Source organism: Mobula hypostoma, chromosome 9 (assembly GCF_963921235.1).
Source record: "Mobula hypostoma chromosome 9, sMobHyp1.1, whole genome shotgun sequence".
Classification (NCBI taxonomy): domain Eukaryota; kingdom Metazoa; phylum Chordata; class Chondrichthyes; order Myliobatiformes; family Myliobatidae; genus Mobula; species Mobula hypostoma.
In genome coordinates this window covers 13,180,838-13,206,119 of record NC_086105.1, presented here as the reverse complement: position 1 = coordinate 13,206,119, position 25,282 = coordinate 13,180,838, and the positions used below count along the sequence as shown (strand labels likewise).

The following is a 25,282-nucleotide window of genomic DNA, read 5'->3' as shown; positions in this document are numbered from 1 at the left end:
GCAACAGTTTCCAGCTTTTGTGGCTTACCTACTTGACAGCTTGATTCCGGACTTCGCATTTGAGTACAAGGAAGTCCTGCTGACCCCTGTACCATTGAACTTGAACTTTGCACAATTAATCCATAGTTCATTGTATATTGTAGTCCAAGTTTGCTCTTTGAAAGAAGGTATAAGAAAATGTTTAGTTAGAAACATAGAATAGAAACATAAAAAACCTACAGCACAATACAGGCCCTTTGGCTCACAAAGCTGTGCCAAACATGTCCTTACCTTAGAAGTTACCTAGGGTTACCCATAGCCCTCTTTTTCTGAGCTCCAAGTACTTGTCCAGGAGTCTCTTAAAAGACCCTATCGTATCCGCCTCCACCAACGCCGCTGGCAGCCCATTCCACACACTCACCACTCTCTGCGTAAAAAAACTTACCCCTGACATCTCCTCTGTACCTACTTCCAAGCACCTTAAAACTGTGTCCTCTCATGCTAGCCGTTTCAGCCCTGGGAAAAAGTCTCTGATTATCCACATGATCAATGCCTCTCATCATCTTATATACCTCTATCAGGTCACCTCTCATCCTCCGTCGCTCCAAGGAGAAAAGGCCGAGTTCACTCAACCTATTCTCATAAGGCATGCTCCCCAATCCAGGCAACATCCTTGTAAATCTCCTGTGCACCCTTTCTATGGTTTCCATATCCTTCCTATAGTGAGGCACAGTACTCCAAGTGAGGTCTGACCAGGGTTCGATACAGCTGCAACATTACATCTCGGCTCCTAAACTCAATCCCACGATTCATGAAGGCCAATGCACCATATGCTTTCTTAACCACAGAGTCAACCTGCGCAGCAGCTTTGAGTGCCCTGTGGACTCGGACCCCAAGATCCCTCTGATCCTCCACACTGCCTAGAGTCTTACCATTAATGCTATATTCTGCTGTCATATTTGTCCTACCAAAATGAACCATCTCACGCTTACCTGGGTTGAACTCCATCTGGCACTTCTCAGCCCAGTTTTGCATTCTATCAATGTCTCGCTGTACAAAGTTTTCCTTTATATTAGTGTTAACTGTGTTGTAAATGAGACTGCTATGGAAAGATGTAGAAAACTATTTGCAAAATAAAGATTTAAAAATACCCAGCTATTTAAATCTGTAGGAAGTTCTTCTATTTCCCCTTGAACAGAAATCTTTCCTGAATGGCATCCTTGCAGTGTCTATTAGAAGATATATAATGGGCAGTCTCTGAAGGGTAACGGTGAGAGTGTCGGGATAGCCTGAAGATTTCTTCACTAAAAAAGCAAAAGTAACTTGTATCTGCGATCTATCTTTCCTAATTACTTTTCTGACCCCCAATGAAGTTAGGCCAATCAGTCCACTTCTTGGCATGTTCATCCCTGTTGAGACGACCTGGCGTGTGTTTGTTAAATATGCACAATGAGGTCCCCAGACCAAAACCTCTGAACCTTAATGAAGCTCCAGCCAGCTTTGATAAAGAACACAAGTTGCACAAAGTGCATCTGTTAAAATGAAGTCTTGGGGCAAACATATATGAGGGAGCCTGACAGTGTTTTTATACTCACTTCCTGGAGCACCTCAATTTTATCTGGCAAAGGGATTGGTGGCTCAAACTGAGGCTAGATGAAGGTTCTGTGCTTAGCTGCAATACCAGCCCCAACATCCAGAAAAAGACTTAGAGGCAACCTTGATGTGATTCTTCAAAAATCTCATTTGTATCTGTCACAATGTGCCTCATATGAAGCAAAATAAATGACATTTTTGGAAGCAAAAATGTAAAGCAGTTGGGGTAGGGGTGGAGAGCAGAAAAATTTCAAGAAAAGTGAGGCAATTGTCCCCGTGGAGGGTCAAACACCCTGAGCCAGTAGGCTGGTCCTGGACTTATTTTCCATCTGGCATAGTTTGCATTTTGTTGTTTGATTGTTTGTGCTTTTTGTGTTGCTATATTTACACTCTATTCTTGGTTGGTGCGGCTGTAACGAAACCCGATTTCCCTCGGGATCAATAAAGTATATCTATCTATCTATCTGTCTATCTACCTTTCAAAGACAGAAACATAGCCAGCTGACTTTGAAGATTACTGATCAGATGCAACATGGCTGCAAGACAACATCCCATGCACTATCAGTCTTTAGTCCATACCACTCAGGGAATTGTGCTGATATTATTTTGTGACTGTATTGTGCTTTATCATAACTATATGTGCTATATCATGCCTATATGTGCTGTGTGTGACTATATGTGTACTGTGTTTTGCACCTTAGACCCAGAGGAATGATGTTTCATTTAGATGTTCTATATACATGTGTGTGGTTGAATGACAATAAACTTAATCTTGACCAACTTTCATCACAGTGGGATGGATAGAAAAGGGACAATCCAGAGGCGGGAGAAGAAACTGCTATCCAATTTCTCTTGATTAAAGTCCTTGGGAATGTAATCAGGATCTGTGTACTTTTGCTGAAGTTGAGAACACATTGGGGGAAAAATAGGAAATGCTGCTTTCAGTTTTTATTATTTCCATCCCCACATTGGGATGCACTATTTGTCTTTAACCCTGCCTTTCTCCAGGTGACATACCCATTGTTTCAACATCATTTTATTTTCAGTAATGTCTTGGTATTTATATTTCATATTTTTTTAAAATTATCAGAGGACTGCTCTTACAAGAAAATGACCGGTTCTCGGATGCTCTACACTACTATAAATTGGCCATTGGTAGCCGACCCACCCTGGCATGTAAGTAAATGCTTAACTTTGCTGAAAACATTAACTCATTCTTTGCTTTTCAAAATAGCTAATTAGTCATATATTTTTCTCATTTGAAGTAAGGCACTGCTATCCAGATTTGGGGCACTAATCTAAAATGAACCAAATGTTGGTTGGTCAATGCTCATTACGATGAACCAATTAAAGTGTCAGTATGTTAATTTATGGCTATTTCTCTTTGCAGTAATAGTGACGAAAACTCAAATTCACTACTGTGATGAAAGACTAATTACACTCCAGTCTCTGCTCAATTAGCAAAAATATGTTTTTTTTTGGGTTGCCAATTATTTTATTTATTTGGAAATAGTTCTGGTGCATTGATGTTTGATTCTTCCATATGTTTCTGCTCAAAACTCCATACCAAAGTCAGAATGACAAGGGTCAGGCCGAAACTACTCCTAATTGGATAGTTGTATTTATTTTTGAGATATGCATTTCTTCTGATATTGCAATGGCATTGTGCAAATTGAGCACAAATGACTTTTGCCTTAAGATAGAAGGGAATGGATTTATCCACCCTATCAGTTGCAAGAGTTTGTAGTTTATCCATCGATACAAAAGAACCAGGGATTTCCACTGAAAGACAATAAGTGCATTTGGTTAAACCTAGGTTACTTACTTACTTGCTGTCCTTTACAGCACTGGCGTTTAGGACAGCAATGAAGGTCCTCCATCTCTGGTGGTGTTCAGGGTTTCCTTTATCATGTCAGTAGCTTCCTCTTGGTTTTCATTACCATCCGTTGTGCGAATTCCGAGTGGAGACTTAGGAATACCATCACACTCAGATGTAGAAGGATTCATCATTGCTGTTTCTGTAACAATTTTGCTTTACCAGTCAGGGTTGTTAGCCCTGAGCTGAACCCCTGAACCTGGAGGACCGGTGGACCACTCTTAGTCTGGCCTCTACCCTTTGACCAGTTTCGTATGGGTGACTCTACCAAGAGCCAAAGCATAAAGCCCTGACTCCACCCAATGTAGCTCTCTGAGTCATCGAGGCAGGCAAGTCTCCAAACCACTCCAAGGTTGTGGCCCTTTTGGAGGTATTTATCTATAATACTTGAGAAATACTGGTTCGCAAATGTAAATAAGCAGGAATATCAAGTGCATATAATTATTAGAAACACAGTTTATGCAAGGGGTTGTTAGACACATTAAATGATTTGTTATGCAAATTTCCTGCCATTATATTTTGGTTGTTTAATTGTAATACATGACTGCTTCAACAGTGGGGCTATTTTTTGTGTTTGATATGCACATTATCCTACCTGTAGTCAACAGCATCTTTTTTAAAGGCTAACTGTGGAAATTTCAGACTTCTGTGACAAATGACACTGAAAAGAGGGAACACATCCCTTGTGCTTAATTAACATTTCCGGCTGTTGTTTATTCTTTCTTCATTTTTGTTTTGCAGCTGCCTACTTGAACACTGGGATTATTTTAATGAACCAGGGTCGGTTAGAAGAAGCAAAGAGAACCTTTGTTATATGTGCTGAAATTTCCGATGAAAACCTGAAAGATCCTCACACTCACAGAAGTTCAGTAACAAGCTGCTTATACAACTTGGGCAAACTTCTCCATGAACAAGGACAACATGAGGTACGAGTAGAGTAAGAAGCACGATTATAATGGAGGGTTTGCAAGCAATGCTGGAACAAGGTGGTCATGGTAGTCCCGGCAATTCCTTGGGAAGACTGGACAGAACAGGTGTTTGAGCATGAAGAAGCCAAATGCCAGGAGCTGTGCTAGAGACGGGTGGAGGGCACAATGTGAGCCTCTTGGGTTGGGGTGCAGAGGTTTTCCTAGCTGCTTGTTCTGCAGAACCTACTCTCTCCTTGGCGTTATGGGGCTGTAAAGAAAAGAGCAATCAGGACCATCACAGAGGCTGCTCTGCAAGCCTCCAGATGACTGTGGTTCAAGAGGTGAGACTCGTGGCCAGTGCTGTTGGGACACAAGCCAGGGCCTGATCAACCCTGGCTGGGTCACCTGGGCGAGGGTGTCTGATGTTGAAAGAACTGAAACACCCGAGGACCCCAGGATACGTCACTGATGACGTGACCCAACGCATCTTTGGATGTATCTCAGCATTGAACTGATGTAAATCAGACACTGGGGCTCGAACCATTCCAGTACATCATGACTCAGAGATTTAACACTTCAAATGCATGGTGTATGACAAGTAACAAATGTTGTTTGGGGTCTACTGCTGATCATGAAGCCCAATATACTGTGTGCAACATCACAGGGCTTACATGTTCCACAAGCTCAAAGGCCTTTCCTTTATGTTCTTTGCAGTGGTGGAGCCAGTAGTGAATAGTTCAGGTCATGGGTCTGGATCACAGGCAATTGGTGGTGGTGTCCTGCTGTCATGTTGCACCTGATCAGTAATCTCCAAAGTCAGCTGGCTATATTTCTGTCTTTGAAGGCACAGACTTGGACAATTATTTCACTTTCCTTGAAACTTGCCTGTTCTCCCCTATACTTTACATTTTTGTTTTGTGAAATTACATTTATTTTGCTATTTTTAAGGATATAGGGCATATTGTGATAAATGTAATTAAGATTTTTGAAGAATCACTTCAAGTTTGCCTCTAAGTCTTTTTCTGGATGCTAGGGCAAGTATTGCAGCTAAGCACGGAACCATTGTCTAGCCTCAGTTTGATTCACCAATTACTTTGCCAGATAATTTGCCAGGGCTGCCGGCAACGATGGTGGAGGCGGATACTATAGGGTCTTTTAAGAGACTTTTGGATAGGTACATGGAGCTTAGAAAAATAGAGGGCTATGGGTAAGCCTAGTAATTTCTAAGGTAGGGACATGTTCGGCACAACTTTGTGGGCAGAAGGGCCTGTATTATACTGTAGGTTTTCTATGTTTCTATAATATTGAGGTGCTCAGGGAAATGAATACAAAGAACATTATCAGGATATGTTTGCCCCAAGATATCATTTTAACAGGTGCACTTTGGGCAACTTGTGTTCCTTACCAAAGCTGGCAGGAGCTTCATTAAAGTTCAGTGGTTGAAATTTGGAAGAATGAATTGGGACATCTCTCAGATTGGAAGACAAGATACTCACGGATGGGATTTAGCTATAGGAGGAAGGGTTGATTGTAATTGCTTGCTGGTGAGAGGACCAATGAGGGTTAACCTGTGACAGAGTAGTAGGTTGTAGTAGGAAAAGGGGTGTGGTTCACAGCTGAGCTGCAGATTACAAGGATTGAGGGAAAATTGGCATTAGGGGGATAATATGAAGTGAACCCAGATGAAGGTGGTTCCTAATGCTGGTCTCCGGAGAGGTCTTTGAAAGGAAGCTCTCCAAGTACGCAGGACTGGTCAGCAACTGTCAGCAGGCTGGATGGAGAGCGAGGTGTCTCCCAGTGGAGGTTGGTTGTAGGGGATTTGCAACCCATTCTTTAGTTAGAGCCTTCAGCATTTTGGGCATCGAGGGAGAGAGGAAGAGGAGAGCCATCCGCAGTACCACCGATGCGGCAGAGAGGGCCTCAAGATGGCTGTGGCTCAAAAGAGGGGAGCCATGGAGTCATAAGTAGCTAGCCATCTGGACACAAGCTGGGGTCTGATCAGCCCCGGCTGGGTCACCTGGAGGAGGGTGTATGATGTTGAAAGACCCGAAACACCCGATGATTCCAGGAACATCACTGAAGATGTGTCCGGAAGCATCAATAGATGTATGTACACAGCTGTTAAATTGTGACAGAGCAGACCATATATGAGAACCTGCTTGCATCAGAGTGGCTCATGGTGTTTGTAGCCATGCATGTGTGAGCTGTGGGGCACACATTACACATGACTGAATGCCACCGAGCACGTACAGTTACCTGCCTCTCTGACCATCAGCATGTCATCACAAGCAGGCTCTCCAAGGAAAATCAGTCACCATTTCTCACTGCTGCCATCGGGAAGAAGGTACAGGAGGAGCCTCAGGATTCACACCACCAGGTTCAGGAACAGTTATTACCCCTCAACCATCAGGCTGTTGAACCAGAGGAGATAACTTCACTTGCCCCCTCACTGGACTGTTCCCACAACCAATGGATTCACTTTCATGGACTCTTCATCTCATGTGCTCAATAGTTATTGCTCATTTATTTATTATTATTATTTATTTTTTTTTATTTGCACAGTTTGTTGTTTTTTGGCACACTGGTTGAACATCCAAATTGGTACGGTCTTTTATTGATTCTATTATGGTTATTATTCTATTATGGATTTTTTGAGTATGCCCACAAGAAAATGAATCTTGAGGTTGTATATGGTGACATATATGTACTTCGATAATAAATTTACTTTGAACTTTTAACTTCGAACCTTCTGATCTGGGTTACTTACTTACTGCCCATTGCACAGTTGGCGTTTAGAGCAGCGATGAAGGTCATCCATCTCTGACAGTATTCAGGGCTTCCTTCATCATATCAGTAGCTTCCTCTCAGTTTTCCCTACTGTCAGTCTCTCAGGTGGAGACTCAGGAATACTGTCGCACTCAGATATAGAAGGATTCTTCATTGCTGTTTCCATAACAATTTTATTTTACAGTCAGGGTTGTTAGACCTGAGCTGAAGCCCTGAACCTGGAGGACCGGTGGACCACTCTCGATACGGCTTCTACCCTTTGTCTTGTTTGGTATGGGTGATCCTACCAAAAGCCAAGGAATAAAGCCCTGACTCCAGCCAACATAGTCTCCGGGTCATCGAGGCACACAAGCCTCCAAACCCTACGACGGATTGTGGTCCACTTGGAGGTCTGATCTGGGTTACTGATGGCATGTTTTTCTTAGAAATTCAATCTGGCTATGCTGACATGGAAATTTATCGCCATTCCTTCACCTTCACTGAGACAAAATTAGCCTGGTGGGCATACCCATGTCTTAAGGGCTGCAGTGGTTGATAAAGCAGCTCACTATCTCATGAGCAATTAGGGATGAGCTGTTAAGATCTATCTCAGCCAGAGAAGCCAACATCCATTGAAGATATTAAAAAAATCTAACGTAGCAAATTTAAGTGTTGTGCAATGTGATGAAATTCTTAAGGACTTGGCAGTTCTAATCCTTAATTCCATGTACTTGGCTTGCTCTGTAGTCCACCAATTTTTATATAGTGAAATTAAAAAATAATATATAGGAGCAGAATTAGGCCATTAGGCCCAGCAAGTCAGCTCTACCAATTCATCATGGGCCTCAGTATCATGCTTTCTCTCCATACCCCTTCATGCCCTGACTAATCAAGAATCTATTAACCTCTGCCTTCAATATACCCAATGACTTGTCCTCCACAGCCACTTTGAGCAACAAATTCCATAGATTCACCACTCTCTGGCTAAAGAAATCCCTCCTCATCTCCATGCTAAGAGAATCTCCCTGTATTCTGAGTATGTGTCCACTGGTCTTGGACTTCCCCTCCAGAGGAAAATCTTCTTTGCACCTGCTTTATCAAGGCCTTTTGACATGTGATAGGTTTCAATGAGGTCACCCCTCATTCTTTTGAATTCCAGTGAGTGCAGGCCCAGAACCATCAAACGCGCCTCTTATGACAAGCAAGTTCAATCCTGCAGTCAGTTTTATGAACCTCCATTTAACCCTCTCCAACATCAGCACATCCTGTTTTTTTTGATAAAGGGCCCTAAAATGTTAGAAAAATCCACTCATTGGAAAATAACATTCAGTCTTTTGAAAAAGGCTGATTGAGCGTATGACCTCAAAACATGACTACCACCTTTATCCATTCATTCAGACCGTCTTTTCTTCATCTTCACTGCATCTAAATCCTGGAAGTCCTTGTCAAATAGTACTTTGTGAACACATTGCAGCAATTCATGAAGGCTGTATATTACCCTTGCTCACAGGCAATTAGGAATCAGTAGTAAATGCCCATTTTGCTAACTACTTTGTTGTCCCATCAGTGAATAATAATCAATTAAGTATGATTATCTGTGGTAGCGAGTAGAGTTTATTATTCTGTTTTAGAACATTCACTTACACCAGTGATAAATAGTGTTCAAGAAAAATCTAGTGAAACGTGTTCTGTTTCCTGAACATTATTAAATGTTTATTCTATTTTTTTGGCTTGGAGGGAGCTGAATGTGGAGAGCAAAACTCAGGACAGAGATAGGGATACTTAAGGGAGCTTGACAGCTGGGCCTGTAAATGTGTGGAACTGGTTTGTATTTGAAATGTGGGGGAAGAGATATTGCTTCTGACAGCCTACCTTATATGTAGTTCAGTGGTCATCTCCTCTCTGAAGAGTTGATGAATATGGTGTTGTCACGTAACTCTCCGCTAAGTCTCACAGAACACAGTGCCAGCACTGAGTGGATCTTTATCAAGTGTCTGTATTACTTGCAAGGGGAAAGTTCACCTCCACTCCCACCAGGGATGGCAGGGGTCTTCCAACACACCGTTTACAAAGGGTTCCTTTTATACATAACAAGAGGAGCTTACCATTTCCAGTGAGCTCTGGCCTTCAGATACATTTGTTGTAGTCTGCCATCTGCAGTTGACTCATCTCTGCTACTTCTTTATTTTTGCGCAATGTTCAGTACACTGTGTGCTTGCAGTCACTTTATCCTTTAGTAAGCACATTTCTTGTAGTTTCTTCTTGTTAGTTTAGTCACATACATATGTTGCTACATATTAGCATAGCACTCTGTGATTGTACAACTCCATTTTGTTACATCAAATGGTTACAAAAAAAATACGAAGTTCAATACGTATTTCCGCACTTCCTGTCACTTGGAAAAGGATCCGCTTATTTCTTCCTCTGTTTCCTGTCTGACAAACAGCTCGCCACCCATTAATTGATATTGCCTTCAACTCCCATGTACTTTCATTTTGTGATTATCCCCTGTTGTGAGACCTGTTGACAGCTTCTACAGCAGGGATGGATAGTTTGTTCCATAGGCTCTGTACCATTTCTACAGTTTTCCTTGAGTTTTGCATGTTCACAGCAAAGAGACTTAAAGGGCTTAGTTTTTAATTGCTGTTCCTTCTCATTTTTGAGTGGTCGTAGACTAGGGAATCTGATGAGTTCAAGGGTTCAAGGTATACTTATTATCAAAGATTGTATAAATTATACAACCTTGAGACTTGTTTGCTTACCAACTCCCGCAAAGCAAGAAACCCGAAAGAACCCAATTAGAAAAAAATAAAGTCCAACCCCAATGTGCACAGAGAAAGAGAAAAAAAAACAAATCATGCAAACAATATAAGCGAGTAACAACAGCAGCACTCCCTATAAATTGATGAAGCAGCCCGGAGTTTTCCCAAAGCCTCCGTATTCAGTTCATCATATTAGCAAATTGATGAGTTTGTTACATTTTTTTTTCAAGAAGGCTTTTATTGCCTCTACTCCTTTTGTAATCTGTTGCTGTGATAGAGTTTGGAGTAGAATGCCTGGTTTGGGAGTCTGATGGTGGGTATATGAACAATCAGTCCTCCAGTCAGAACCAAAGAAGTACATTTAAAACCTTGGCACTGTGGATCTCGTCTGGGACAGGATGCTGACACTATTACACTTGTTGGAGCATTTACAGAGACAGCGATGGTTGTATCTCCCCAGTGCTCTGAGGGGTGTGTGGAAGGTAGTCCATGTTTCTGAAGCATCTAAAAGGGCAGAGATTGATGCTCTCCAGCAGACCATGAGCTTTGTGCCAGGTTTGAAGTCCTAATCTTCCAAAACTCATTTCTTCAAAGATCCAATACCTATGCTGGTGCAATAGAAATGGTGGTGACTTTTGTCAGTGATGTGTTCAGTTTTGGTCACCAAATTACAGGAAGGATATTAATAAGGTTGAAAGAGTGCAGAGAAGGTTTACAAGGATGTTGCCGGGACTTGAGAAACTCAGTTACAGAGAAAGATTGAATAGGTTAGGACTTTATTCCCTGGAGCGTAGAAGAATGAGGGGAGATTTGATAGAGGTATATAAAATTGTGATGTGTATAGATAGAGTAAATGTAAGCAGGCTTTTTCCACTGAGGCAAGGGGAGAGAAAAACCAGAGGACATGGGTTAAGGGTGAAGGGGGAAGGGTTTAAAGGGAACATTAGGGGAGGCTTCTTCACACAGAGAGTGGTGGGAGTGTGGAATGAGCTGCCAGACGAGGTGGTAAATGCGGGTTCTTTTTTATCACTTAAGAATGAATTGGACAGATACATGGATGGGAGGTGTATGGAGGGATATGGTCCGCGTGCAGGTTAGTGGGACTAGGCAGAAAATGGTTCGGCACAGCCAAGAAGGGCCAAAAGGCCTGTTTCTGTGCTGTAGTTTTTCTATGGTCTCTATGTGTGATTTGGAAAGTGATTAAGATGGCAGAAATCCTTTGTCCTACAGATGGGTATATTTAAGGCAGAGGTTGATAGACACTTGAATAGTCCGGACATGAAATGTTACAGGGAGAAGGTAGGAGATTGGAGCTGGGAGGGAAAATGGATCAGCCATGATGAAATGGTGGAGCAGAGTCAACGGGCCAAGTGGCCTAATTCTGCTTTTATATCTTATGGTCTTATGTTAATATGAAGCCCATTCTCTCATATGCTTTAGTGAACCAGTCAATGCTGATTTGGAGTTCAGTCTTCGAGTGTGTATGTGCGCCTGCGTCATTTGCATAATGCTCTTCAATAACTGAAATTGGAGTGATCTTGGTTCTGGAGTGCAACAATAAAGGTTCCACAGTTTTCCATTAGTTCTGTAGATTAGCTCCACTCCACTGAAGAGCTTGTTGAAGGTGAGGTCCCTTGTTGTAATGGTGAGGATTGAGAAGGCGATTGGAGTGACAACAACAGTCTTGTTGAGTCCGTCTGCATTGGAATTGGATTAGCAGAGGACCCCTTGATTAGAATCATGACTTGCATATCATTGTGTAACAGATGTAGAATGCAGATGAATTTTTAGGACAAGTATAATTGAGGAGAATCCTACCTAATTCTCAAATATAATTGGTGATGAAGTTGTAGGCTTTTGAAAGGTCAATAAAACACACCAACCCTGTAATTTGTATTTCTCTGCATTTCTTTCCCTTTTGATTGCCCCTGATGACTCTGTTTTATCATTTTGGCAGCAAGGGTGTAGAGATTTTGTGACTGCTTGCTGTTCAGAACCCACTCTCTCCTTGGCATTACTGTGGCTACAAAGAAAAAAGCTATCAGGACCGTCACAGGGGCTGTTGAGCAAACCATCAAAGATGGATATGGATCAAGAGGTGTGGCCTGTGGACCGATGCTGCTGGGACACAAGCCAAGGCCTGATTAACTCTGGCTGGGTTGCCTGGCGAAAGTGTCTGATATCAAAAGACTGGATGACCCCATGTTATATCACCGATTGTGTCTCCCAGCAAATCCTAGGATGTGTCTCACCATCATGTTCCAGGTTGTAGCTACTCCCTGTGTAGAAACCTTTCCATCACATTTCTTCAGAATCATTCATCTATCACTTTAAATCTGTTTTCCTCGATCTGTAAATAGCTCACTGATGGGAGCAGATCTCCTTACCCTATCTATGCTCATCACGACCTTACACACCTTGGGCAAACCTCTTCTCAAACTTCTTTGCCCATGGGAGAACCACTTCAGCTACAATATTTAACTGAAATGCGTCATTCCCAAAATCTTTTCAGTAAGTAGCTACAGCTATTCTCTCTCATGTGCAATGTGACCATAAGACCATAAGACAAAGGAGCAGAAGTCGACCATTCGGCCCATCGAGTCTGCTCCGCCATTTTATCATGAGCTGATCCATTCTCCTATTTAGTCCCACTCCCCCGCTTTCTCACCATAACCTTTGATGCCCTGGCTACTCAGATACCTATCAATCTCTGCCTTAAATACACCCAATGACTTGGCCTCCACTGCTGCCCGTGGCAACAAATTCCATAGATTCACCACCCTCTGACTAAAAAAATTTCTTCACATTTCTGTTCTGAATGGGCGTCCTTCAATCCTTAAGTCATGCCCTCTCATACTAGACTCCCCCATCATGGGAAACAACTTTGTCACATCTACTCTGTACATGCCTTTCAACATTCGAAATGTTTCTATGAGGTCTCCCCTCATTCTTCTAAACTCCAAGGAATACAGTCCAAGAGCGGACAAACATTCCTCATATGTTAACCCTCTCATTCCCGGAATCATTCTAGTGAATCTTCTCTGTACCCTCTCTAACGTCAGCACATCCTTTCCTAAATAAGGAGACAAAACTGCCCACAGTACTCCAAGTGAGGTCTCACCAGCGCCTTATAGAGCCTCAATATCACATCCCTGCTCCTATACTCTATTCCTCTAGAAATGAATGCCAACATTGCATTCACCTTCTTCACTACTGACTCAACCTGGAGGTTAACTTTAAGGGTATCCTGTACGAGGACTCCCAAGTCCCGTTGCATCTCAGAACTTTGAATTCTTTCCCCATTTAAATAATAGCCTGCCCGTTTATTTTTTCTGCCAAAGTGTATAACCATACACTTTCCAACATTGTACTTCATTTGCCACTTCTCTGCCCATTCTTCCAATCTATCCAAGTCTCTCTGCAGACTCTCCGTTTCCTCAGCACTACCGGCTCCTCCACCTATCTTCATATCATCAGCAAACTTAGCCACAAAGCCATCTATTCCATAATCCAAATCATTGATGTACAACGTAAAAAGAAGCGGCCCCAACATTGATCCCTGTGGAACACCACTGGTAACCGGCAGCCAACCAGAATAGGATCCCTTTATTCCCACTCTCTGTTTCCTGCCAATCAGCCAACGCTCTATCGACGTATGTAACTTTCCCATAATTCCATGGGCTCTTATCTTGTTAAGTAGCCTCATGTGTGGCACCTTGTCAAAGGCCTTCTGAAAATCCAAATACACAACATCCACTGCATCTCCCTTGTCTAGCCTACTGGTAATTTCCTCAAAGAATTGTAATAGGTTTGTCAGGCAGGATTTTCCTTTAAGGAATCCATGCTGAGTTCTGCCTATCTTGTCATATGCCTCCAGGTACTCTGTAACCTCATCCTTGACAATTAACTCCAACAACTTCCCAACCACCGATGTCAAGCTAACAGGTCTATAATTTCCTTTTTGCTTCCTTGCCCCCTTCTTAAATAGCAGAGTGACATTTGCAATCTTCCAGTCCTCCGGAACCATGCCAGAATCTATCGACTTTTGAAAGATCATCGTTAATGCCTCCGCAATCTCCACAGCTACTTCCTTCAGAACACGCGGGTGCATTCCATCTGGTCCGGCAGATTTATCTACCTTTAGACTATTCAGCTTCCTGAGTACTTTCTCTGTCGTAATTGTGACTGCGCACACTTCTCTTCCCTGCCAACCTTGAGTGTCCGGTATACTGCTGATGTCTTCCTCAGTGAAGACTGATGCAAAATACTCGTTCAGTTCCTCTGCCATCCCTTTATCTCCCACTACAATTTCTCCAGCATCATTTTGCATCGGTCCTATATCTACTCTCACCTGCCTTTTACTCTTTATATACTTGAGAAAGCTTTTAGTATCCTCTTTGATATTATTTGCTAGCTTCCTTTCATAGTTAATCTTTTCCCTCTTAATGACCTTCTTGGTTTCCTTTTGTAAGGTTTTAAAAACTTCCCAATCCTCTGTCTTCCCACTAATTTTAGCTTCCTTGTATGCCCTCTCCTTTGTTTTAACTTTGGCTTTGACTTCTCTTGTCAACCATGGTTGCATCCTTTTTCCACTCGAAAATTTCTTCTTTTTTGGAATATACCTGTCGTGCACCTTCCTCACTTCTCGCATAAACTCCAGCCACTGCTGCTCTGCTGTCTTTCCCGCCGGTGTCCCTTTCCAGTCAACTTTGACCAGTTCCTCTCTCATGCCACTGTAATTTCCTTTACTTCACTGAAATACCGACACATCAGATTTCGGCTTCTCTTTTTCAAATTTCACAGTGAACTCAATCATGTTATGATCACTGACTCCTAAGGGTTCCTTCACCACAATCTCTCTAATCACCTCCGGTTCATTACACAATATCCAATCCAGTACAGCTGATCCCCTAGTGGGCTCAACAACAAGCTGTTCTAAAAAGCCATCTCGCAGATATTCTACAAATTCTCTCTCTTGAGATCCAGTGCCGACCTGATTTTCCCAATCCACTCGCATGTTAAAATCCCCCACAATTATCATAACACTGCCCTTCTGACAAGCCTTTTCCATTTCCAGTTGTAATTTGTAGTCCACATCCCTGCAGCTGTTTGGAGGCCTATAAATAACTGCCATCAGGGTCCTTTTTCCCCTGCTATTTCTTAGCTCAACCCATAAAGATTCTGCACCTTCCGATCCTATATCACCTCTTTCTAATGATTTAATATCATTTCTTACCAATAAAGCCACGCCTCCCCCTCTGCCTACCTTCCTATCCTTCCAATACACCGTGTATCCTTGGACGTTCAGATCCCAGAGACATGCATCCTTTAGCCAGGTCTCAGTGATGGCCACAATATCATACCTGCGAATCTGTAGCTGTACAACAAGATCATCCACCTTATTCCTTATGCTGCGTGCATTTAAATATAACACCTTAAGACCAGTATTTGATATTTTTCGCTTTGATTTCACTGCAACTCATCCCAATGGCTACAAATTTGCCCCATCACCTGCCTGTCTTTCCTGACATCTTTACTGCTCACTATCGTAGATTTATTTCTGTTTTCCCCTTCCTCCGCTCTGTCATTCCGGTTCCCATCCCCCTGCCAAATTAGCTTAAACCCTCCCTAACAGCTCTATTAAACTTTCCCGCCAGGATATTGGTCCCCTTCGGTTTCAGGTGTAACCTGTCCTTTTTGAACAGGTCATACTTCCCCCAGAAGAGATCCCAATTATCCAGGAATCTGAAGCCCTGCCCCCTACACCAGTCTCTCAGCCACGCATTCGTCTGCCTGATTCTACTATTCTTGCCCTTGCTAGCACGTGGCACAGGTAGCAATCCCGAAATTACTACCCCGGAGGTCCTGCTTCTCAGCTTCCTTCCCAACTCCAGGAAATCTCTCTTCAGGACCTCCTCCTTTGTCCTATCTATGTCATTGGTACCAACATGTACCAAGACAACTGGCTGCTCACCCTCCCCCTTCAGAATATTCAGGACCCGATCCGAGACATCCCGTACCCTAGCACCTGGGACGCAACACACCATGCGGGTACCTCTATCAGGCTCACAGAATCTCCTGTCCATTCCCCTGTCTATGGAATCCCCTACGACTACCGCATTCCTCTTCTCCCTCCTTCTTTCCTGCACAACAGTTCCAGGCTCAGTGCCAGAGACCCGGTCACCGTGGGCGTCCCCTGTCAGGTCATCCCCCTCAACAGCATCCAGAACAAGATATTTGTTGCTGAGGGGGACAGCCACAGGTGTGCTCTCCACTATCCGGGCATTTCCTTTCCCTCTCTTGACAGTGACCCAGTGTTCTGACTCCTGTAGCCTAGGGATGACTACCTCCCTGTAGCTCCTGTCTATCACCTCTTCACTTTCCCCGATAAGCAGTAGGTCATCAAGCTGCAGCTCCAGATCCCTAACACCGTCTCTGAGGAGCTGCATCTCGGTGCACCTGGTGCAGATGTGGCCATCAGGGAGGCTGGAGGTCTCCCAGGATTCCCACATCTGACAGCCTGAACAAAGCACTAACCCTGCAGGCATGCTATCTAATTCTACAGGAATGAAACAGGAAAAATAAGTCTACTCACCCACTTACCTTGCTAAACAGACAAACTTTTTAAACCGTTAGCTCGTACCGTTAGCTGTGAGACCCCTGCTGTTCCTGTCTGTCCGGGCCGATTAGCGAAGGGGGGGGGGGGAGGAGAAAAAAAAGAGTTGGTGCTTCGCTCTCGCCTCTTCCCGTTTACCGCCGAAGCCTGTTGAAGCCAAAGCCCTACACTCTGCTCCCACTCACTCCGCTGCCCACTGTATAGGGTGGTCTCCTTTTTCAACTCTCCGCGCAGTCCTGTTGACATCACGCGCCTGCGCAGTCTCGTCCTTCTTGCACTCGAAGAAGTTTTTAAAAAAACTGCCTTCCTTCAGAATTCAGCTCCCACGACGCTCTGTAGTCCCAATCCAAAAATGTGCTGTGTGTCCCTCATCTTTCAGCAGGATCCTATTCTAAACAAGCTCTCCAGTTTATCTGGATAATCCCGTGAAAATATCTTTAAACAATCCATCACAAGTTAAATATCCCACTGTGCTCTCCTGAGTCTTTTCAGTTAAAGGAACGATGAATTAGGCTACAGTGTGCTTGCTGAATGTACCTTAAACTAAGAAGTAATTCATGAGTGGGCAAGAAAAAGAGGGAAAGAGTTTATCACAAAGATTGAGTACCATTTTGCATATACCATTAAAATACCTCATGCAAAAGGAAGCAATTTGTCCTACTGTCCTCTGCTGTTTTTTTGTTTCTTTTAAAAGAACATTGCCTCATATCTCAGCTCTTTGCTGCAATCATCTAAATTTCAAACTTACTTTTTAATTATTTGTGAGATGCAGGGCGGAATCGGTCCTTCTGGCCCTTTAAGCCACATTGTTCAGCAATCCCCTAATTTAATCCCGGCCTAATTACAGGACCAATTAACCTTCCATCCGGTATGCCTTTGGACTGTGGGAGAAACTGGAGCACCCGGAGGAAAACCATGCGGCCACAGGGAGAACGTACAAACTTTTTACAGGCAGCTGCGGGAATTGAACTCAGGTCACTGTAAAGCATTGTGCTAACCACTATACTACCATGCCATACCTGACTGTCTCGATTTAATTTTTTAAAATCAATTTCCATCATCTTTCCCGATCCACACAGCACTCTGAGTGAAATCTTTTACCCTCATATTTACTCCATATCATTTTGCAAATTATTTTATACCTATTGTTTTTCAATATTCATTCTTTGTCATTTGCAAGACAAGTATTTATTGCCCATTGCTAATTTGTCCTTGGTAGGTGAGCATTCTTCTTGAATGACTGTGTTCTTTCTGGTGAATGTACTCCCTGAGTGTCGAAGCAGAGAGAGAGAGAGACTACCAGGAACTGGACCCAGCATTGATGAAGAATTGGTGGTGTGTCTCTAAGTCTGGATGATGGGTGACTGACTTCTTCACAGGCACTTGCTGCCTTCATTCTTCTTGGTGAAAGAGTTTTGGAGCAGCCAAGGCTAATAACTGCATTGTATTTGGTAGATGGTGCACACTGCAGCAAATGTATGCCAGTGGTAGAGGGAATGGTTAATGGAGTTCATAAAAAGGTGGCTTTATCCATGGTGAAGTTGACCTCTGATTTTTGGGGCATTTGTCAGAGGGAATAATTTTTCCCTAACTTGAATACAGTATTAAATAATTTTGTTTTAGAACAGGGGTTCCCAACTTTTTTAATGCCACGGACACTTACCATTTACCAAAGTGTCTGAGAACCCCAGGCTGGGAACCCCTGTTTTAGATCATCACTGAATCTTCTTTGAGAACAGTCTTTACTTTCTAATCCCTTGTCATAACCAAATTCCCTTCATCTCCAGTAATCTTCTTTGAGAACAGAGATTAGGAGAAATTTTTTTAGCCAGAGTGGCAAATCTGTGGAATTCATTGCCACAGGTGACTTTGTGGAGGGCAAGTCATTGGGTATATTTAAGGCAGAGGTTGATAGATTCTTGGTTAATCAGGGCGTGAAGGGATATGAGGAGAAGAGAGGAGATTGGGGCTGAGAGGGAAAGTGGATCATCCATGATAAAATGATGGAGCATATTCAATGGGCCAAATAGCCTAATTCTGCTCCTATATCCTATGATTCTACAACACAAAATCTAAATCATCTTTTAATGTTTATATCATCCCTCAAGTGTTGTGCCCAGAATTATCCTCATTGCCTCCATTCAGGGACTAACTGGTGATTTATAATGTTCCAATATCAGCTTTTTATCTGTAAATGAAGTTGAAGGGTATACAAAGTAACCAATATATTTGTAATTGACCTCATTAGCTCGCCCTTCCAGCAGTTCATTTTGTCTACAGAGATGCAACACCAAGATTTCTCCACATTGGCACTCCCTGCCATTTATTTGTGCCATATTTCCATAACTTCAACAGAAAGAATGTGTCATGTTGGGTCATCAATTAACACCTGATTCACATCCTGTCAAATATTAAATCCTTATGCAGATATCATTTGGTTGGGTTCATAAATTGTCTCATTCCACATAAGATTTCAAAAATTCTGAACTTGATGAAAGTTGACTTAGATGGATTTGGAACCAGGAACCACATTTTACTGGTGTAAACTTCTCTTTGAATATGGCAGTGATTCTGCCCCTGAAACCAACAGTCAAAGGATCAAAGGATCACAGCTTCCTCCGTTGATATCCACGTCTCTGCTGATTCTTTAAAAAGTATGTTTTGCAGACAGACTGGCAGAAATTAAGGAAATGTGTCAACACAAGGATGTTAGCTATCTCCTGCATAATCACAGTTTGCTTCTGAATCAGCTGTTGTTTAGGACCCCAGCAAACCACTGACTTCCTTATGGACTTGTTGACTTAGACTTCAGTAATGGTCAACGCACCGTGGTGGTGTCTGGAAAAACAACTCCTTTTAAAGTAATTGATATCAAATGTTTAGTAGGGCCAGTTGTGGTTCGGTAAACTGTACTCTCACTTTTGAGTCAGTGGATTCAAGTTCAAATCTTGCAGCTTGAGTACAAACAGCTAGGATGACACATCAGGGCAATACCAAGGGAGTCCAGCTTGGAAGTGCTTTTACTTTTGGATCCAACTGAATTTTCTTTCAGGGAGTTGCAAAGGTTTGGTTTGAAATACAAAGGAGTCAACACCACTGTTTGGACCAGTATTTACAGTATACTTGAATAAGTATTTTAAAGTAACAAACTGCCTGGCAACATGACATTGCTGTGAGACCTTGCTGGGCACCAGTTAACCACCATGTTTTCTACATTACATTGATGTGTACGGTTCAGAAGTCCTTCCATGGGCAAAACGCATTTTGGGATGTTCTAGCACAACAGAGCAGAGAAAGATGCTCTTCAGCACAAAATATTTGTGCCGACTTTGATGGTAATCTCTCTGCTTACACAATGTCCTTGTCCCTGTATTGCAGAGGTTCCCAACCTGAAGTCCATGAACCCTTCAGCTAATTGTAGGTGTCCATGGCATAAAACAGGTTGGGGGTCATTGATCTATTCACTGCCTGTTATTAATGCTTCTTAAACCTATTGTCTTTAGTATTTGATACTGGGAAAAAGACTCTCACGATCTACCTTAGCTTTGTTTCTCATAGTTTTACAGTATTTACAGTGGTCCCAGTTAGCTGGCCGTCGATTAATCAGTGCAGTTGCTTATTTGAGACAAATCTTAAAAAACAAAAACTGCTGGACAAAATAGCTGGAATTTCCTTCATTTATTTGGGACTCCATGCCTCTTAATTGTGGCAGGAGATGGGTTGTCTTCTTCTTCTGCTGTGGCCGAACACTTTCTAACTAGCATCAATTGTCTGTACCTGTGAGTCCGTTAGACACTACACCATGTGTTTATGTTCAAAAAGCAATAATTTTTGTCACTGATAGTTGGTGAGATATAAGCCGTAAGACAATTCAGAACGGTTTTGCTCACTGTGGTTTCAAACATTCAGGCTTGATGATGATAGAAACAGCCGGGATTGAAAATGAAATGATTTCACAAATTCAGCAAGTTAGGAACTACATAAAAAGTTTGAAGGTATTGACAATTATCTTGAATCTTAGAATAAAAATGAAGATTTGGAGGAGGCAACAGTTTTAATTAGGGTCAGTCACGTACACTTGTGTGGCTTAGAGTGAACAGTTTTTCAATACCGTCAATTGCGTATGTTATGTTATTTTTTTTGGGCCAACCAACTGAATTAAAAAGCAGTGATCTTTGACACTACTTTATGCAGGAAGACGATGAAGGAAATCCATTATCTGTACTAGCTATCTGTGCCAATTTTGTTCATTTACAGTCTACCTCAACAAACATTGTATGAATTTTTGTATTTATTGTTTATTTTTACTTATTGAGATACAGCCCATCGAACCACACCATCCAGCAATCCACCAATTTAATCATAGCCTAATCATAGGATAATTTACAATAACCAGTTAACCTACCAACTGGTACATCTTTGTATTGTGGGAGGAAACCTGAGCATTCGGAGGAAACCCGAGCATTTGGAGGAAACCCACACTGTCACAGGGAGAACGTACAAACTCCTTACAGGCAGCGATGGGAATTGAACCCGGGTTGCCTGTACTGTAAATCATTGTGCTAACCACTATGCTGTTGTGCCAGCCCTCCATCACTTCCTACATCGATAACTATTAGGGACTGATACACAGAGTTATCACTCTGTAGTACTATAGGTAGTGTTCTAATTTATTCTGTATTTCATTTAAAACATAATTTGTTACTTTGTTAAATGGTAGAATGTCTTTTTTAAAACTATTTCCACGAAACTTCAGATAATTGGGTTAGCCGCTTAATTGCCTCCTACATGTTGCTAGTCCCAATGTATCCAATGAACCAAAATCCCCTGTATTTCTTATCATGTACTTCTATCAGGTCACCCCTTCAGCCTTCTACTTTACAGCAAACAATCCAGGTCTCTCCAAGTTCTCTTTATAGCTAATACTTCCCCGTTCAGTACCGCCTCCACCTTCTTCCTGTAATGTGGCAACCAGAACTGCACCCAATAGTCCATTTGTTCCAAGCCAAAATTATCTTAATATTGCTTTATTATTGTCAAATGTACCAAGATACATTGGAAAACGTTTTGCATAGTGTTCACGCAAGTCAAAGTCATGATACAATGCATTAAGCTAGAACAAGGTTAGACGATAACAATAACAACTGAGAAGATGACAGTGGTCTCCCTACTGTCTCCCTGCCTCATCATGGAAATTTATTAGGAGCACTGCATATGCAGGTCCCACCACTCAGAGAAACAATGTCTCGTTTCTATACACATTATATGATTATATACATGTATATAAATAAATGAGAATACATTTGACTTGACTTGAATAAAGTATAGAAGCTACAGAGAAAGTTACACAGTTGCAACTTGAATAGTGAACCTTTATACTTTCTAAGTGCTGCAACTGAAGAAAGAAATTATGCTGTATGCCTTCCTACCCACCCAATCCACTTTTCTTTCAGATCTCAAAGGTGCTTAAAGAAATGCACATCTTTCTGCTCTACGTACTGTAAATCCCTGAAGTGAGACGGGAGGAACTGACTTTAAAAACAGAAAATAAATGTGACCCCTCAAACCATTCCAGATAATCACCGATTGATATGCCCTCTCAGGGTCATGCATGTTTCTATGAGGTCACCCCTCATCCTTCTAAACTCCGAAGAATATTGATCTAATTTCCTTAGTTACTTGTGATCCTCACATCTCAGGGATTAGCCCAGTGAATACCCTTGGACCGCCTTCAAAGCCAGTGGGGGGTGACGAAGAAATGCCAGAGAATCCTAAACCCTGACAGTTACATCTTAACTATGTATCACCACAATCAGAACAGGCACTAATTAACCGCACTTGATTTAAAGGCAAAAGTTGTTGATTACGCAGCAGTTCTATCAAACAGTGACGGGAAGTTAATATTTCTGGCAAGAACTTCTATTGTAAGATGAAAAAGTTATTAACTGTTTTTTTATTCTGACGGGTTAGTTGTAAACATTTTTGCAGACATTTTTACAACCACCCTGTTGGTTGTAGTTGTTTTATGTGGCCCAGTGAGATCAGCAGAAAAGGGAAAAACTATGTTGAAAGAGATTTTGTAACGTCTCATTTATGTGTATGTTTTTTTGTCATAAAATTTGAGTTCAAAACGACAGTTATCTTTCTTCACTGCAGGATGCACTGGTTGTCTATAAGGAAGCAATACAGAAGATGCCAAAACAGTTTGCTCCACAGAGCTTATACAACATGATGGGTGAGTGGATCACGTCATGGCCTGTAATACCTGGCACATGCACAAAAAGAAATGTGACTAGTAATTCATCTCTAGTTTATAATGTTAAACCTGCAAGCAAGTTTTCCCCTGCTGTCAAAGTTCATTCCTTTGAAGTCATACTAAAGTGAGGGCATGCACTTTCAGTCTTGGTGTCTGGGAATGCATCTTGAGCAGTAATATTTTTTGAGGGCATGTTGAACACTGTAGGTCTGCAAACTGCCATCTTTCCACTCCAAAGGCTCCTAAGCTATTTTTGCTTCTCCCCACTTCAGAGAGGTTTTCTTTTTTCTTGCCCCCCCACCTGCATTATCTACTATAATTGTAAACATTCTGCAAAACTATTCATTTTTATAATTGCGACCCTTTCTAGATTTACCATGATCCCTTGTTTGAAAGCTCAGGCTTTAATCAATCGCTGTGAAGCAGCGTTTCTGACTTAACCAGCTCAGTGTAGCCATATCATTTTGTAGAAGTGGCTCCGTACAAGAACTTCAAGAGAATTTTAAACTGATGAACCCCTCAATTAAAATCAAACTTAAGACCATAAGATAAAGGATAATAAGGTAATATTAAAATTGCAAAGCAGAGCACAACATATGCTGCTTATTAAGCAGGGGGAAAAAATCAATTCTTGTTCTATTAGTCAAAGTACCACAGTAAAAGAGCTTGTTAAAAAGCAACTGAAGTCAATCTTCTGCTGGTGTGAGTACCAGTACAGAGACGTTACTATTTGGTTAGAGCTGCAACCCACAGAATGGGTCTGTAAAAGCTGCCAGATGAGTCAAGGCACATTGTAGAATTTATTGCCATGCCACAAAGCTTTCTTAGACTATCACTTGCTTCAGGACCATGAAACCTCTTGTCTAAAAGAAAATATTATTGCAGGATAAACTTGGGTTGTTTCTTCTGGAGCGCTGGAGGCTGAGGGGAGATCTGATAGAGGTTTATAAGATTATGAGAGACATAGATAGAGTAGTCAGGGAGTATCTGGTTCCCAGTGTTGAAATGTCAAATACCAGAGACCATGCATTGAAGGTGAGAAGGGGTAGGTTCAAGGGGTATGTGAGGGGTAAATTTTGTACTCAGAGAGTGGTGGATGCTTGGAAATGCGTTGTCTGGTATGGTGGAAGAGGCAAATACATTAGAGGCTTTTAAGAGATGTTTGGATAGGTACATGGATGTAAGGAAGATGGAGGGATATGGACCCTGTAGGAGGGATTAGCGTTTGGTTGTTTCTAATTTGCATTTTAGCTGGTTCGCCACAATATTGTGGGCCAAATGGCCTGTTCCTGTGCTGAACTGTTCTATGTTTTATAAAAACATAATTTATCTTAATCTGTTCAAATTCTTTTGAATGGTTACAAAAGAAATTCATGAATAAAGGAAATATTTTAAAATCGTCTTTGTGACTAAAGACTCCCTTATTATGGACAGACATAGCATTAAAAACAATGTTGAGTAGTAAATACAGTTCTAAGAATTTCATTACATTAAAACAAACATTGTGTCTGTAAATTTAAACATGCCCTTTTAAGTTAGAACCAATCCCCAAGTAGTCATTATAGTTGTCTCCTTATTCAAAGCTGCATTGTTTTTCAGGAAAGTGATGTTAGATTAATGCTTTTTTGAGGATGTTGGCCTCCAAGCTGTTGCTATATGTTAGTCTTGGACTGAGTAGTGCCTTGGAGGAGTTGCCTCACTGGTGACACGCTTCATTTCTACTTCTAGTCAGCCTGATTATGTTTCAAAATGTCATTACTCAAGTTGGACATCAAAGTGCTTTACACTGGACTATTCCATTGTGTGAAACCTGCCCATTTTTTAATCTGTTGTATTATAACAAAACTCAGAATTTCGATGAACTTAAGAGATTTCCTTTGCTGTGCTCGTGTTGTGGGAGGGTACTGTTAAAGGTACGTATTGACCCAATTTTTAACCTGTGTGCCAACAGGTGAAGCCTACATGAGACTGAACAAGCTGGCAGAGGCTGAATATTGGTACTTAGAGTCTTTGCGATCCAAGCCTGATCATATCCCTGCCCACCTCACATTTGGGAAACTTCTGGCTCTCACTGTAAGTTGAGCTTATTAATAGCAATGCTGTCTTTATGCTACTTGTATCTCACAACATGTACTTTACAAACTTGTGCATCTGGGATAAGGTTCTAGAAAGCAACTCTCTAAGTTCTAGTGCTTAACTTCTTTACTTCTGCCAGAACTTTGAGTTACGTAATATTTTTAAAGTTTCAGTAGCCAGATGGTTTTCTACTTAAAACACACTGGGGTTGCTTCCAGAGTATGTATGAATAACAGAAAACGAGATTTTTCAACATAAATAAAAACAATATTACTGTTAGTATGAGACTGTGGATCAAATGTTGACTAAAAGTTCTATATGATGTACCAATGGGTCCCCTATGTATTATTTCATGTGGTAGATGGTTTCCGAATATTGCTCAATTTAGAGTCTTTATAATCGCATGGCTCAGAGTTCAAAAAGAGTTGTTACTTTGAGCTTGTAAGGCCC

General features: G+C 41.8%; 1 protein-coding gene across 1 annotated transcript in view; it reads left to right on the top strand.

Annotated features, from left to right (window-relative positions):
• Positions 1-25,282, top strand: part of LOC134352313 (protein O-mannosyl-transferase TMTC2-like) — a 226,675-nt gene that overhangs the window by 142,955 nt on the left and 58,438 nt on the right. Inside the window, exons 5-8 of the mRNA XM_063059608.1 lie at positions 2,663-2,748; positions 4,190-4,374; positions 22,657-22,735; positions 24,708-24,829. Coding sequence (XP_062915678.1) covers positions 2,663-2,748; positions 4,190-4,374; positions 22,657-22,735; positions 24,708-24,829 — 472 coding nt within the window. The remainder of the gene's footprint in view (positions 1-2,662; positions 2,749-4,189; positions 4,375-22,656; positions 22,736-24,707; positions 24,830-25,282) is intronic.